Source organism: Bos indicus x Bos taurus, chromosome 4 (genome assembly GCF_003369695.1).
Source record: "Bos indicus x Bos taurus breed Angus x Brahman F1 hybrid chromosome 4, Bos_hybrid_MaternalHap_v2.0, whole genome shotgun sequence".
In the NCBI taxonomy this organism is placed as follows: Eukaryota; Metazoa; Chordata; class Mammalia; order Artiodactyla; family Bovidae; genus Bos; species Bos indicus x Bos taurus.
In genome coordinates, this window is record NC_040079.1 from 26,244,327 (window position 1) to 26,262,077 (window position 17,751).

Consider the following 17,751-nt stretch of genomic DNA (forward strand, 5'->3'; position numbering starts at 1 on the left):
TGTAATAATTTCTCAATCACTGTTGAATGATTAAATCATTTCTATCAGTTGGGCCTCAGTTTCCACATCTGCCACATAAGAGGGTTAAAGTTCTTTGCTAATCTTAACACTATGACAATGCAGTACTGTATTATAGCAAAACTATGTCTCAAAAACACCCTCCTTCCTAGGAAAGAAGTTGTCTTTGATTCATTATGTTAGGATGCCCTCTTCTGGGAAGTATAAAAATTTCAAAATATATCTCACAAACATGTTTTATGTATTTTGCCACTAAATCTTATTTTTAAATTCACTATTTCAGAAAAATACAGTGGATAACAACAGACAGCAAAAGTTTATTTTCATTGTAGCTGTCTTCTTTCACTTAAATACAGCATATACATTTTAAAAAAATGTAGTACTTTGGCTATTTCTAATCATTGATTTCTTGTCCATCTTTTCCTAAGTATCTTCAAAAGCAGTGTTCCTTATACAATATTAGATCCATCCAGATATGGTCTACATGGAGCTTTCCACATAGTGCTAAATATACAGTGTAAACTGTAAAGAGAATGATACAAAATATCACCCAGCTTTAAGTCATTTTAGGGGCCCAGAAAATCTCAAAACCTTAAACTGGATTAAGATCATCCAGGATTGCTAGTGCCCAGGCACTGGCAGAAGCAAACAAAAATCCTCGCTAGAAGACAATAATATTATTCTAGATCCTAAATTATTCTAAAAATAGTTTCCTAAACACACACACATCCAGCATTCATCCAAATAGAACCAGAACATGAGGAGAAAAACCAACATAAAGCAAGCTGGATATAAGAGGGAAAATTAATATTAAGTATGTATGAAACAAAAATAATAGCACAAGTACATCTAACTTCTAAACTAACAAGAAAAAAATGAAAAAATAAAAAACAAAAACACCTTTTAATCACTCCAAAAAAAAATCAAAAGGAAAGTAAACAGGACAATGAGAAAGCATATAGTAAACATGATAAATTTAAACCCAAATATATCAGTGATTACATTTAACGTAAATCGACTAAATGAGTTAAAAGTAGGGCTTCCTTGGTGGCTAAGATGGTAAAGAATCTGCCTCCAATGCAAGAGACCCGGGTTGGATCCCTAGATGGGGAAGATCCCCTGGAGAAGGAAATGAAAACCCACTCCAGTATTCTTACCTGGGAAATCCCACGGACAGAATAGCCTGGTGGGCTACAGTCCAAGGGGTCACAAAGAGTCTCATATGACTGAGCTGTTGAGTTAAAAGTAAAGAGTACTGGAATGGATGAAAAGGCAAAACCAAAGTTCATGTCACTATATATGACATGTTCATGTTCATGTTACAGTATATGAGTCTAGAACCTAAGTACATGGATCTAAGTATATATGTCACAAGTATATAAGTCTAGAACCTAAGTCTCAGTGTAATACAGGTACAAGTTGAAAATGCAAGGCTTTTCACACAAGAACCTAAAATGCAAGGCTTTTCACACAAGAACCTAAAATGCAAGGCTTTTCACACAAGAACCAAAGTATATATGTCACAGTATATGAGTCTGGAACCTAAGTCTCTGTGTAATACAGGTACAAGTTGAAAATACAAGGCTTTAAAAAAATCATGAAGATACGATATGAAGATACCTGAATGCCTGTATCCTTGGCTCTTTCAGATAAGCACAGTACCAGAGTTAAGCCAAAAATGAAGAGATTCCAATCCAAACATTACCTGCAGCAGCCAGATGGGCTGTTACCTCATCAGCCGCTGTGGAGTTAAGTATGTCTGAATCGTCATAAGAGGTGTCCTCAGGAGAAGAGGGTGAGTCTTCATCAGCACTCAACATACTGTGTTCGGTGTAGGTGGCCACATGGACCTGCTGAACTTGTTGGGCCACAGCGTGAGCTTCTATGGTAGCCATGTGCTCAGTTTGGGTCACTCCGTGTTCCTCCATGAAGATCCACTATTGGAAAAAAAGGTAAAGAACAGGATTCAGTATGTAATACAGGTTAATACCTAAACTAAGAAATACTTTCCTCAAGGGAAGAGGAACTTCGACAAGCCTTTCATTTTACTATATACCTCACCACACCAAATCATAGGAAATGGGCAGCATCATTACCGTATGACATAAAAATGGTAGAACATTTTCCTTGCATGAAACTATTCTGATGGAAATTCACTGCGTTAATTTTATATTTAAAGTCACAAAACAATAAATATCTTTGGTATTATCCATAATGATAAAAAAGATATTTAAAAGGTCCTGGTGACTTGCATTTGACACTGTGCACATAAAAACGGTAAGTAAAGTACTTAACAGTTCCTTTGTAATTTAAACACATATAGGAGCTAAACATTTTTTTCCCAAACTGTGATCATTCAAATTGGTTTTTCTGCTTGTAACACTGTGTTTCTTATATACCCTGAAATGACACAGTAACAGGACTAAGGTATGCTCTCCTACAGACAGCACTTAACGCTCTGTTCTCTCTTCCCCCTGCCCTAACATACAGAGAGGTACATTATCCTTAACAATCTTCTGAAGCATACATACATATGTATGATTTAAAATAAAAATAGGTTCACAATACGTACATTATTCTGTGACAAGATATCTGGACATTTTGACATGTCAAAACAGACATACACCTTTCTATATAGCTGAAGAATACTTCACTTGATTGATTATTGATGTGCCATAATTATGCAATCAATCACCTACTGATACATAGGAAAGTGAAAGCATTAGTCACCCAGTTGTATCTGGCTCTTTGCGACCCCATGGACTGTAGCCCACCAGCTCCTCTGTCCATGGGATTCTCCAGGCAAGAACACTGGAGTGGGTTGCCATTCCCTTCTCCAGGGGATTTTCCTGACCCAGGAAAAGAATCCAGGTCTCCCAGGGAGATTTACCATCCGAGCCACCTGGGAAGCCATGATATATAGGAAGGCAGCTTCCATATTTTTGCTACTATAAACATCAGTGAAGTGAACTTCCTTTTATATCAAACTATGCATATCAGTTTCTCAAAAAACTTTCAGAAGAATTACCATATGATCCAGCAATTCCACACTTCTGGGTACTATATATGCTGGGAGAACTGAAAGGAGGGTCTGAAAAGGCTTTTTGTACACTGATGTTCACAGCAGCATTATTCACAATGGCCAAAAGGTGGAAGCAACTAACTATCCACCAATAGATGAATGGGTAACAAAATGTGGACAAACCTCCAATTAAAAATAAATTTACAAAACTAATTAAAAAATAAAATGAATTTGAACCTTAAAAAAAAGTGGACACACGAACAGTGGAATGTTAGTCTTAAAGAGGAAGAAATGCAAACTATGAATAGAGGGCATCTTTTTCAACTTGATAAAAAAAAATAATCTAACTAACTAACTAACTACTAACTAACTACTAACATCATGCTTAATGGTGAGAAACTAGACAGAATTTTGAAGATTCGAGATACCCCCAGATTCGTACATATCTAAAAAGGAAATTTAATGCACCATTTAAGTCATGCAATTAAACACAATATATGAAAGGAAGATACCATTAAAATACTATTTTTCCATCCATTTCACTGTTCTAGTCTGAGACAAACTGCCTAGGGCATTTTAGAATTCTGGGTACTCCAAAATTGTTTTTAAATGATTTGGGATTAGATGGCATCTAAATCCTTTTCAAAAGGATTTGTACGCTATGCACTTGGCATAATGGATTTCAGTTCTTTTCTCCAGAACAGCAGTGCACAGAATAAATCAATAGGGATGTCTGTTTCACAGGCTTGTCACTCCTACCCAGAGCCTCATCTCTTTCTAGGTCTTTCCCCAGGCCATCCTTCAGCCTCACTAACCTGTCTGCTGACACTCTGTAAAAAGCAAAGGCAAGATCATTTCAGACTTCTTTGAACCAGAGTGGGATACTTGTAAAGGATGCTTTAAATGGTTTCATAATTTAGTAAGCAAAACAGGTTGTCTAAAGCCGGATATGACTGGCATACACATACTACAGGCAATTGTCACACCCCATCCCACTTAAGTCATTTTTAGTGACGAATTCCAGCTTTCATCCTCAAAAAGTCAGATTCTCTGGAGAGCAAAAATGATAGGAACTTCTGATAGATAAAAACATTAGATAATATGAAAATTTAAAAATAGCACAGGCTACTACCAGACATTCAGAACTCCTTGACAAGTTACTTAACCTGTAAGCCTCAATTTCAACCTTTTTTTTTTTAATGGTAAAGAAAAAAAAAGTAGTACCTTTCCTCAAAAGGAAGGGGGTTAAAGGAAACTTTCCAGATATGGTGAAGAACACATAAAAGCTCAACATTAATTATTATGATGCCAGAATTCCTATGTCTTCATGATTCTATCCTTCTTGACACATTACCTGACTTGTCTCTCAAGGACTGGGCCTCAATTACCTCATCTTTAAGCTATGCATCCATCTCTGAGGATATAGCTTTCTTGCTGCTGCTGCTGCTTTGTCGCTTCAGTCATTTCTGACTCTGTGCGACCCTATGGACTGCAGCCTGCCTGGCTCCTCTGTCCATGGGATTCTCTAGGCAAGAGTGGGTTGCCACACCCTCCTCCATTGGATCTTCCCAATCCAGGGATGAACCTGAGTCTCCTACACTGCATGCAGATTCTTTACTACTGAGCCACCAGGGAAGCCCCATGGCTTTCTTAACTGCATGCACAAGATTTTGAGTCAAGCATCTAAAAAGACTTTATTACATTAACTTCAGCGACTCAAATACTAGACTCCAAAACATTAACATAAGGAAATTATAGGGAACACCTCTAACATAATTTCATGAGAATGCACAAAACAGAGAATAGACCCGATAGTGATTCCTCTGAATAGATATGAAAAGCAAGATGAAAGGACAGACAACAGGTAAGTGTGATTCTAAACATTACATCCAAATAAAAAGGCATGTCTATTACCTGGAACCAGTGATGTTCAGCAGATTAGTTACACTCCATTTTTAAAAAAGCATTCCCCCCTAAAATAACACAACTTGGTAGCAATTTTATTAAAGCCTGTTTCTTAGCCTAGATCATCACCTGTGGTGCAACATATACTTCATCTGAAGGTTCTTCTTTAACATATAATCTATAAGGGAATGGGGAACTTCCCTGTGCAGAACACATGGGTTCAATCCCTGGGTCAGGAAGATCCCCTGGAGAAGGAAATGGCAACCCACTCCGGTATCTTGCCTGGGAAATCCCATGGACAGAGGGGCCTGGCAGGCTACAGTCCAGGGGGTTGTAAAGAGTCAGACAGACTTATTGACTAAGCGCACATGCATAAGGGATTGGAGAACGGGAATTTTAGACAGAGGAGTTCCTATTTTTGCCACTGTGGACCAGTAGGCATGGGATTAAAGATAATGGGAGAGAACTCAGAAAAACAGATTTTCTGTTCAGAAGCATCCTGTTAGTTGTAGTCAACAGTATGTAAGGAGCTACTGGAATTTGGATGAAATGTCCAAGGGCAGTTAAATTTAGTCTAATCCACACATAATGAGATTAAGTGTAGAGTATTAAGAAAAAAAAAACAAAGTGGAAGAGCAGGCTGAGAAATCCAATCAAGGTATAAATAAAAGTAAGAGAAAGCCTTAGACTCACCAATAGAATTATCACATCAAAGGAAAAGCTATAAGAACAGCCTGGGGGAAATTCTCAGAGCAAGACAATGTCCACAGACAAAACCGGGGACAGAAAAGCAGAGAGGTTCGATTTAATTCATAGACATGTCCAGAATCTAAATTTCATGACTGGGATAGAAATTTTACTAAACAAAACAGCCTTTCCCAAAAAAGCCTAAAGCCAAAGACAATAATCTGATTCTTGAGGGACACAGGGTAATGGATCAAAATTGTACCACACCAGGAAAAACTTTAAAACAACTGCAACAAGAGAGTCAAAGTGAAAATAGAAACAAGGTAAAATGTGGTTTAATTCTGAGTAATAAATGGAGCTTAAGAAAAAAGGAATCCATTTGACCTTCCTAAGAATATTCTCTTTCAAACAGCCCAAGGGTGTTATAGGACTTGCAGAGGAAGAAGAAAACACACATACACACAATCCTCACATCACTGAGGTCTACAGAAAAAAAGAACAAGCCATAGTCATGATGCAGCTTCTTGCTTTCCGTTTTCAGACTCCAACTATACTTAAAAATCCAGCAGATTAAATATAACACAAAGTAGAATGTAAAAGTTATGAACCCTGGCAATATGAAGGCAAAGATCAGGCTGAGAGAGGTAAGGAGGCAGGAGACGGTAGAGAGGTTGGAGAATGGCTGGGAGTGTAACAGCCTATCTTCACACAGTGAGGGAATCAGACCAAGAGCAGAGAGATCTCAGTATCACAATGCAACTCAGAAACAGAGTGGAAAGGAAGTACAGCGAGGTAAAATGCCCCAAGCTTGATAAATCAAGAAAAAGTAGTACAGGTATGTTTTCTAAAGTTATGGAGGTAATACTGTTTGATAATACTATTAACAAAATAGTTAAAACTATAAACAGAAACAGTTAAAGTAACTTGTCTCTGAACAGTGGGACTAGGTGCAGGTGAAGAGTGTGGCAAAAGGCCACTGATTTTTTATTATAAATACTTCTATTTGAACTTTTCTTATAGGAATGTATTACTTTGAAAAATGAACCTTAAAACCAAATAACCACAATATAGCCTTCCAAACTGATCATTTTGAAACTTTAAAAATTAAACATGCTAGAGCAAACCATCACTAGAAAAATCAAGACCCTTTCTCATGCTCAGATCAAGAGAACAGCACAGTTCAAGTTTAGAAATTGTCTTACCTTGAGTAAGGCTAACTGCCTAATTTATGACTGGAATCACATAATATTTTTCATTCCAATGTGGATAAAATTTGTAAATATTCATTAGTAACAACCAAAGAGTCCACATACTACTTTTATACATATGTGAAAAAAACAAGCTTTAACACACAACTTCATAATGACTTCAGGGTGAGTGGATGGTTTTGTGAAACCAATATTATAAGTTCATGGCAGGCAGGGCCTGGGTACTAAAGTCTCTATGAATAGCAGCCATCATAATTTGTTCCCTAATAAATGCTTGTGGGTAACTGGTTGCACATTATAATTAGTAAAGCTACAGCCAGGCAATTACAGTTTCCATTAGTTCTCCTATAATACTGTGCTAGCCATTCATCTCTTCTCTCAACTTCCAAGCCCTCTATTCTATACCTGTACTGAAATGCTCTCTAGCCAATTCTGGACTGGGTCGGCAAACTTTATTCACCAGCTTCATATTAGGTGTTACCAAGGAGAGACAACAGGGTAAGATGGGAAGAAGTGGAGAGAAGGGATTGCCTTGTAGTTTTCATTTCTAATAGAGTTGCTCCAATGACCAAGGATAGCCTCATCTCCCAACTCCAGCTGTGCCCCTCTCTCCGTTGGCTGAGCACCAGCTGCATGACATCCCACTCGGAAGTGAGATTACCAGCTGTGTGGGGGCCCCTCTGAACTCTTAGGTTCCTCTATTCTGTTCCCTCAGCCCAAGGGGAGCGGGAGTAGCTGCTTCCTGTGTTACCTGGATTAACTCAGTGTCTGCTTTTACTCTTCTGGTCTTCCAACACCTGTGTAACCAATTCCAGAATTAAATTCACTGAAATACCTCACATGGTTTACAGGTCCTGACTGATACAAAGGGAAGAAAATATGTACCTTTGTGGAAATTACTGAAAAGTGTGAATAAGTAGCAAAATTTTATTTTGATTTAAGTCAATACAATAAAATGTATTGACATTTTTATACTATCAATGAAGTGATTGAGGGACATTTTTATAAGGACACTACTATGGTTTGTTTCCATATGCCGATGGAAGTTGAATACAAAATCTTGAGTTTGATTAATCATTAAAAAGAGGCTATGATTTTGTATTCAACTTTCATCGGCATATGGAAACAAACCATAGTGGTGTCCTTATAAAAATGTCCCTCAATCACTTCATTGATAGTATAAAAATGCCAATACATTTTATTGTATTGACTTAAATCAATATAAAATTTTGCTTCTTATTGACACTTGTGAGTAATTTCCACAAAGGTACATATTTTCTTCCCTTTGTATCAGTCATCTAGTTAAGGCTATGGTTTTTCTAGTGGTCATGTATGGATGTGAGAGTTGGACTGTGAAGAAGGCTGAGCACCGAAGAATTGATGCTTTTGAACTGTGGTGTTGGAGAAGACTCTTGAGAGTCCCTTGGGCTGCAAGGAGATCCAACAAGTCCATTCTAAAGGAGATCAGCCCTGGGTGTTCTTTGGAAGGAATGATGCTAAAGCTGAAACTCCAGTACTTTGGCCACCTCATGTGAAGAGTTGACTCATTGGAAAAGACTCTGATGCTGGGAGGGATTGGGAGCAGGAGGAGAAGGGGACAACAGAGGATGAGATGGCTGGATGGCATCACCAACTCGATGGACGTGAGTCTGAGTGAACTCCGGGAGTTGGTGATGGACAAGGAGGCCTGGCGTGCTGTGATTCATGGGGTCGCAAAGAGTCAGACGTGACTGAGTGACTGAACTGAAGTTAAGAGTATAAAATGCCTCAGGAAGAGAAAAATGGGACATAGAAGTGAGAAGGGGGTACAGACAGGAAGAGAAAAATGGGACACAGACATGAGAAGGGGGTACAGACAGGAAGAGAAGAGTTATACAAACACACAAACTTTTATCTGTTTATGAGTCTATCTTACCTGCTCTTTTAATAAAGTACTTAATAAGTCTAACATTCCAGTAAACCTCAAAATCAACATCACAATAATAAATGCCTTTTTATGGCATATATGGAAATAATAGTGACAATCACAAAAAGATCTGTTACATTATTCAATAAATACACTGGGTCCAGTGTCTGGACAAACAGATGAAAATGTGGTAGTGGTGGCAGCTGTGACCATTATCTACCACTCTAACTTCTTGGGCAGACTGACTGTACAGCTAGATCTATGTATATCTGCTGAAAATAATAGGACGGACTAACTATAATTTCCAGTGTGGCTTGCAGAGATTGAGAGTTTCGTTTTCTTATTATACAACTAGCCCCAAGGAATTTAGTACAAGAGCATGCCAAGAGTATGCAAGGTGTTGTCCTCTCCATTCCACCCCATTCCTCCTTGAAAGCTCATCCTCACTTCCACAGCAGAGTGGTTGAGATTACAAACTCTGGAGCCAGAGTACTGAGTTCAAGTCCTTGCTCTGCCACTCTATACCACCTTAGACAAGTTCCACTTGACTTCTACACCTTAGTTTTACAGTCTTTCAGTTGGGGAGATTAATAGAAACTACTTCATAGAATTACTGTAAGGACAAAATGAGGTTTTGGACCAACTTTTATAAAAGGGCTTAAAATGGAACGTGGTATATAATAAATGCTAGTTAAGTGTAACCTTTTATTACTAGTATTACTATTCCACATAAAGACAGATAAAGCATAGAAATGTCAAAGGGAAAGTTACAGGATTTATTTTTACATTGGGAGAAAAGGTGCTTATAAATCACAAATTGGGAGTTTATGATCTAAACAAAGCTGAAACACTAGAGGGTGCCACAACCAAGGAAAAATGTAAGGAAAGCACAGGGAATTTCAAGCTGTGCTTGAAATTAAAATTCTTCAACTGGAATAAACATCCTTCTGTATTAAATAGGTGAATCTACTCCACCAAGTGCTTCAAAATACATCAATTCTTCTATAGGTTCTGGACAGTACTGCTTTAGAACCTACAGAAGAGTTGATGAATTGTCCAATAGGAATTTCTGCAATGATGGAAATGTTCTCAATTTACACTGTCCAAAATAATAACAGTCACTAACCGCATGTGGTTAACTAACCAGATGCGCCTACTGACCACATGAAACGTGACAATTAGTTTTAAATAATTTTAATATAATTAGCTACAAGTGGCTGTGACTGCCATGATGAACAGTACAGTTCTTCTACATTCTATTTTTAAGTTTTGAAATGACTTGCTTCTAATCATTGTTAGAGAAATTTCTAATAAAATAGGTTCATACATATTTCAAGCAAATCCATCCCTTGTGGTAATTCAACGCTGCAAAGATAGGAAAAGCGACTGTCTGTGTAACTCCCTCACCCTAAAGGTGTTCAAAATCAAAAGCAAAGCTTTCTTTTACTCATTATAGAAATTTTGCCTACCCAATCCCTTGACTGTATTTCTTGGACCCTTGGTTAAAAGAGCTTAAAAATAAGTACAAATTGATAAAATTAACTTAGAAGGCTTTTTGCCTTTAAAAAAGCCTTTTTCTAGGACTTTCCTAGAGGTCTGGTGGTTAAGACTCTGTGCTTCCAATGCAGGGAACACAGATTCGAACCCTGGTCAGGGAACTAAGATCCCACAGGCTGCTCCTCAAAAGATATTTTTTTTAATAAATAAAAACTTTTTCCTTAAAAAAGAAAAAATCATATTCTAGTGATAATCATCACCAAAGGCTACGGGAGCACTGAGAAGAGAGGACCACAAGGGCACTGAGTAGGTATCGTGAAGGGGGGACAGTCTTCAGCCAGGAGTCTGTCGGGTGCCAGAATGAAGGAAGGGGGCTGGCTACAGGCTGAGGCAACGGCTTGTGAAGGACGTGGCAAAGAAGAGGACAGGAGTGAATACCCAGACGGCAGACTCAGGAGTCTGGGGACCAAAGGTACGGAGCTTTCAGCTGCCTTCACACCAGATTCTTTCTTTACATTGTAATTTAACCTGCTAAAAACAAAATGATTCTAAGGATAATGCTGACCCACCTGTCAAAGAGGAAAGTCGTCTCCACATTACAGCTTACAACCCTGTGTCTGTCACAGTGCCCTGAGTGAGAAGGTACCTAATGAATGTTGATGACAATGATAAAAAGGATTAGAAAATGCATTCTCAAATATTCAGATGCTTATCAACAGCTACAAATATCAGTTAAAAGGAAGTGAGTTGCTGAAGCTATCGCTGGATCAGAAACATGGTGGATAGGAAGCTTAGTATACTCAGGCATTTTCAAACGGTAAGAATGCAGCTGGCTCCTTTTTGCAGAAAAATCATGTGTCCACAGCTGCTCCCCAAATTGCCAAAAAATCAAATAAGTAGCTGTCATGTGACAGCAGGATTAGAGGCTGCCTCAATTTCCATTAAGGAGAAATAACATGAATGGCTCCAAGTCCCACCCCTCAGTCTCACAAGCACAAAGGACACTTTTATTCAGATCCTGCTTACTGTGAAATATAGCACTGTTGCCTGGCCGCTTCTGTAGTGGGCCTCGAGTCTGCTGGATTTGCCATTACACAACCAACGTTCAGTTAAAGCCATTTCTTAGATTTTTCAATGCATGATTTTTCTTTTGAGATAACTAGGACTTGCTTCTGGATAAAACTGTGAATGTATAAGTGTCAGTGGGGATCCAGAAACCTCTGGAATCAACTATTCTCTCATCCACTTCACAAATATTTACTGAACCTTATTGGGTACTCCTAGATTATTTTAATACACTATTTCAAGAAAAACTGGCAACTCTAATTTTTTAATCTTTAGCTTAAAAACACATGTTCTTTTTGGGTAACTGAAAAAACACAAGTCAGAAAAAAAAGGAAGAAACAGAAATCAGCACCACCTGAGGTGCCACATTACCAAATTAACAATTCGGCATGCCTGCCTCTGGGCTTCCCTGGTGGGTTAGGGGTTAAGAATCCACTCGCCAGGGCAGGATATGCAGGTTCAGTCCCTGGATCAGGAAGATCCCCTAGAGAAGGAAACGGCTACCCACGCCAGTATTCTTGTCTGAGAAATTCCACAGACAGAGAAGCCAGCCGGGCTACAGTCCATGGGTCCCAATTGTCAGATATCACCAAACGAATAAACAACAATTCATGCTTCTAGCATTTTCCCCTGAGTTTCTTACACGGTTGCTTTGTGTTTTCTTTTTTTTTAAGACAAAAGTGAGGCTATAGTGTATATATTGTCTTAGAAATATTTTAAAACTTACTATAGAACAGAATTTTTTATGTTATTAACATTTAACATCATTTTTTTTAATGTTTAAAGGGCATTCCCTATAAAAATGCATAGCAGAGATTTTACTAACTCCCTGAAGTCGTTTAGGCTGTTTCCAATTTTTCACTATTTTAAATTCAATTGTGATGACAAGTCTGATATTCAATAAATATCTGTTGAATAAATGTGTAAATGAATGGTTTACTAAGTTAAGTCTTTAAGTACATATCCAATTACTTCCTTAGCTCTTAAGAGACATAAAACTTTTGAGTATTCATACAGTTATGATTCTGGACATGGCCATTAAAGAAGGCAAAGAAATGTAATGTGGTAAAAACAGTAATCTAAACATAAAGATAAGCACATAATACTTGGGGGATGGAGGACAAACTAAAAATATTAACCATAATGATGTAACAGTCAAGTATGGCTCCCAGAACCTGGAATACTAGAAAGAGGGTTAGTGCATGGGGCACTTATAATGCCATTCTACAAAATGGCAAGTTGGTGGACTGAAAGTTGATGGATCAAAAAATAAGTCTATCAATTTGAAACTATAATTAATAAAATACTTTCAAAAATATAACTATCAAAAAATGGGGGCTGGAGAAAGGAGGAAATAGAAAAAGTGACTTAAATTCTTATTTTCATACTAAAAAAGTCCACAGATATGGTCTAAGGTTGGTAATTCAAGAAACAGAAGTTTACACATATTATTAAGCCTCATGGAAGTAATTCTAAGAGAAGCTAAAAACAAACAGTGAAATCATTTTTAAAAGTTGTCTCTGAACCATAGGGCTATGGGGTGGGAAGGAGAGAAAAGGCAGGAGACTCATGTGTTTTTTTCAATCATAAATTTTCCTCTGCTATTTAATTTGTTAGGAAGTACAAAGAATACTCTATATAATTGGCTGAAAACCTGTAATTATTCACTTTGGATCCCCTAACTATATATGTCTTCTTTATCTTGATAATCAGTCAGACCTAGATGCTCACAAAGAGTTATCTTTAACCAGATGCCTAAGACCTTGGAGGCCAACTAGTCTGATTTTCTCATTTTACAGACTGAGATGCAGAAAGGCTAAGACCCGAAGTCACAGCTCCACTTTGCAGCAAAATCAAAACTTGAACCCACATCTCCGGCCTTCTAATCAAGTGCTCCATCAAAGCTCCCTACTTTGTCCCAGAGCACAGTATCTGACCATAACATGCTTGGGCATGTTAACTCTATCCCACACTATCCTGTGTATATCTTCAACCCAAGATTTGGATCTTACCGATTGGTCAGAAAACTAACCAATCTGATCATATGGACCACAGCCTTGTCTAACTCAATGAAACTATGAGCCACGCCGTGTAGGGCCACTCAAGACAGACAGGTCATGGTGGAGAGTTCTGACAAAACGTGGTCCACTGGAGAAGGGAATGGCAAATCACTTCAGTATTCTTGCCTGGAGAACCCCATGAACAGTATGAAAAGGCAAAAGGATAAGACACTGAAAGATGAACTCCTCAGGTTGGTAAGTGCCCAATATGCTACTGGAGATCAGTGGAGAAATAACTCCAGAAAGAATGAAGAGATGGAGTGAAAGCAAAAACAACACCCAGTTGTGGATGTGACTGGTGATGGAAGTAAAGTCCAATCCTATAAAGAGTAGTATTGCATAGGAACCTGGAATGTTAGGTCTATGAATCAAGGCAAATCGGAAGTGGTCAAATAGGAGATTGCAAGAGTGAACATAGACCTTTTAGGAATCAGTGAACTAAAATGACTGGAATGGGTGAATTTAATTCAGATGACCATTATATCTACAACTGTGGGCAAGAATCCCTTAGAAGAAATGGAGTAGCCATCATGGTCAACAAAAGAGTCTGAAATGCAGTACTTGGATGCAATCTCAAAAACGACAGAATGCTCTGCGTTCATTTCCAAGGCAAACCATTCAATATCACAGTAATCCAAGTCTGTGCCCCAACCAGTAATGCTGAAGAAGCTGAAGTTGAACGGTTCTATGAAGACCTATAAGACTTTCTAGAACTAACACCCAAAAAAGATGTCCTTTGCATTATAGGGGACTGGAATGCAAAAGTAGAAAGTCAAGAAATACCTGGAGTAACAGGCAAATTTGGCCTTGGAGTACAGAAGGAAGCAGGGCAAAGGCTAATAGAGTTTTGCCAAGAGAACGCACTGACCATAGCAAACACCCTCTTCTAACAACACAAGAGAAGACTCCACACATGGACATTAGCAGATGGTCAATTCTGGTAACAGATTTATATTCTTTGTAGCCAAAGATGGAGAAGCTCTATACAGTCAGCAAGAACAAGACTGGGAGCTGACTGGCTCAGATCATGACCTCCTTATTGCCAAGTTCAGATTGAAATTGAAGAAAGTAGGGAAAACCACTAGACCATTTAGGTATGACCTAAATCAAATCCCTTACAATTATACAGTGGAAATGAGAAATAGATTCAAGGGTTTAGATCTGATAGAGTGCCTGAAGAACTATGGATGGAGGTTCGTGACATTGTACAGGAGTCAGAGATCAAGACCATCCCCAAGAAAAAGAAATGCAAAAAGGCAAAATGGTTGCCTGAGGAGCCCTTATAAATAGCTGTGAAAAGACGAGAAGTGAAAGGCAAAGAAGAAAAGGAAAGATACATCCATTTGAATGCAGAGTTCCAAAGAATAGCAAGGAGAGATAAGAAAGAAAGCCTTCCTCAGTGATCAATGCAAAAAAATAGAGGAAAACAAGACTAGAGATCTCTTCAAGAAAATCAGAGATACCAAGGGAACATTTCATGCAAAGATGGGCTCCATAAAGGACAGAAATGGTATGGACCTAACAGAAGCAGAAGATAGTAACAAGAGGTGGCAAGAATACACAGAAGAACTGTACAAAAAAGATCTTCATGACCCAGATAATCACGATGGTGTGATCACTCACCTAGAGCCAGACATCCTGGAATGCGAAGTCAAGTGGGCCTTAGCAAGCATCAAGCATCACTATGAACAAAGCTAGTGGAGGTGATGGAATTCCAGTTGAGCTCTTTCAAATCCTAAAAGATGATGCTGTGAAAGTGCTGCACTCAAGATGCCAGCAAATTTGGAAAACTCAGCAGTGGCCACAGGACTGGAAAAGGTCAGTTTTCATTCAAAGCCCAAAGAAAGGCAATGCCAAAGAATGCTCAACCTACTGCACAATTGCACTCATCTCACATGCTAGCAAAGTAATGCTCAAAATTCTCCAAGCCAGGCTTCAACAGTACGCAAACCATGAACTTCCAGATGTTCAAGCTGGATTTAGAAAAGGCTAAGGAATCAGAGATCAAATTGCCAACATCCGTTGGATCACGGAAAAAGCAAGAGAGTTCCAGAAAAACATCTACTTCTGCTTTATTGACTATGCCAAAGCCTTTGACTGTGTGGATCACAATAAACTGTGGAAAATTCTGAAAGAGATGGGAATACCAGACCACCTGACCTGGCTCCTAAGAAATCTGTATGTAGGTCACGAAGCAACAGTTAGAACCAGACATAGAACAACAGACTGTTTCCAAATTCGGAAAGGAGTGTGTCAAGGCTGTATATTGTCACCCTGCTTATCTAACTTATATGCAGAGTACATCATGAGAAACGCTGGACTGGATGAAGCATAAGCTGGAATCAAGATTTCTGGGAGAAATATCAATAACCTCAGATACGCAGATGACACCACCCTTATGGCAGAAAGTGAAGAAGAACTAAAGAGCCTTGATGAAAAGTCAAAGAGGAGAGGGAAAAAGTTGGCTTAAAACTCAACATTCAGAAAACTAAAATCATGGCATCTGGTCCCATCACTTCATGGCAAACAGATGGGGAAACAATGGAAACAGTGACAGACTCTATTTTGGGGGGCTTCAAAATCACTGCAGTGGGTGACTGCAGCCATGAAATTAAAAGACACTTGCCCCTGGAAGAAAAGCTATGATCAACCTAGACAGCATATTAAAAAGCAGAGACAGACGAGATCGGGCGCGTTCAGGGTGGTATACAGTATACTAACACATATATATGGAATTTAGAAAGATGGTAACAATAACCCTGTATACGAGACAGCAAAAGAGACACTGATAAAAAAAAAAAAAAAAAAAAAGCAGAGACATTACTTTACCAACAAAGGTCCATCTAGTCAAAACTATGATTTTGGCTATAAAGAAAGCTGAGTGCCAAAGAATTGATGCTTTTGAACCGTGGTGTTGGAGAAGACTCTTGAGAGTCCCTTGAACTGCAAGGAGACCCAACCAGTTCATCCTAAAGGAAAGCAGTCCTGAATATTCACTGGATGGACTGATGCTGAAGCTGAAACTCCAATACTTTGGCCACCTGATGAGAACTGACTCACTAGAAGAGACCCTGATGCTGGGAAAGATTGAAGGCAGGAGAAGGGGACGACAGAGGATGAGATGGTTGGATGGCATCACCGACTCAATGGACACAAGTTTGAATAAACTCTGGAAGTTGGTCATGGACAGGGAGGCCTGGCATGCTGCAGTCAATGGGGTCACAAAAGTTGGACAGGACTGAGCAACTGAACTGAACTGAACCGAGAGACCAGTGAATTTGCATTATAAAATATGCACATCGAATTGATTTTCAAACTGCATCTGCAGTCACTCATCCCAGTCCCTCTAACATGCCTTCCAGTCCCCTCACCCTTCAACACCCACCATCACTGCCTTAGTGTGCGTGCTCAGCTGCTTCAGTCACGTCTCAAACTTTGCAACCGTATGGAATGTAGCAAGCCAGACTCCTCTGTCCACAAAATTCTCTAGGCAAGAATACTGGAGTGGGCTGCTGTGCCCCACTTCCCGATCTGGGATCTTCTCGACCCAGGGATCGAACCCACATCTCTATGTCTCCTGCCCTGGCAGACAGGTTCTCCACCATAGTGAAAGAATAGTTTCTACAAACTGAAAGACCTGACAGCATTCTTCCCTGCTACAGGAATGAATGTTAACTCATAAGCTGCCAAAGCAATGTCTTTCAAAGCCACTGTCTTCCGTGAACACCAGGGTGGTCAATTGGTTTCATGTTTTTCTTCATTTGTATTAAATGACTTATTTAGCTAACTACCCACTCCCACTTCCAAAAAGTGGGAAGAGAACAAAATTGTTGCTGTTTTGTTTTAAAAAAGAGGACAAGGGACTGACTTTTTGGGGGGAAAAATGAAGAACTGAGCTCACATTTTAATGCTTGTTATCATTATACCATTTTATAAAAAATATTTTAAATTGAATTTTAAATGGTATGAAAGTCCCTACTATTTATATAAATTATTATTTGCATAGATTATTATTTATGTAAATTTAGAAATTAAAAAAAAAACATGTAAAAATGGGAACCAGATTAGTCACTAGAAATTAAGTATATACAGAAGGGTCAAAATCTAAAAACCAAAACCCCAGTACTGAATGAATTTTCCATAAATTGTGTATAATTTATGGATACTGTATTGTCTCCTTAATTTAAATTAAATAACACTTAAAGCATGCTTTCTCACACATGGAGTTGCACATAATGAAATCAGTGGGGCAACAGCAATACTGATTAATATTGAAAAGCAGGCTAAGCAGTGAGCCTAACACTCATCATTTCCTGGTTTACTTCCTGCATTTTACTTCCTCTGATCCACTGTGAAACTGAAGACTAAGGGACACATACATAC

The 17,751-nt window shown here is 38.7% G+C and overlaps 1 protein-coding gene across 9 annotated transcripts in view; it reads right to left on the reverse strand.

The window, feature by feature from the left end:
* The window catches only part of NRF1 (nuclear respiratory factor 1), a 130,785-nt gene that overhangs the window by 83,509 nt on the left and 29,525 nt on the right, over positions 1–17,751 (reverse strand). For 6 of the 9 annotated variants that reach the window (XM_027539012.1, XM_027539007.1, XM_027539006.1 and 3 more), the window contains one exon: positions 1,724–1,955. In XM_027539012.1, the coding sequence (XP_027394813.1) occupies positions 1,724–1,946 (223 nt within the window). In that variant the 5' untranslated portion in view covers positions 1,947–1,955. Of the gene's footprint in view, positions 1–1,723; positions 1,956–10,812; positions 10,890–17,751 lie in introns of all 9 variants that reach the window. The other 3 variants (XM_027539009.1, XM_027539008.1, XM_027539015.1) reach the window with 1 other exon arrangement.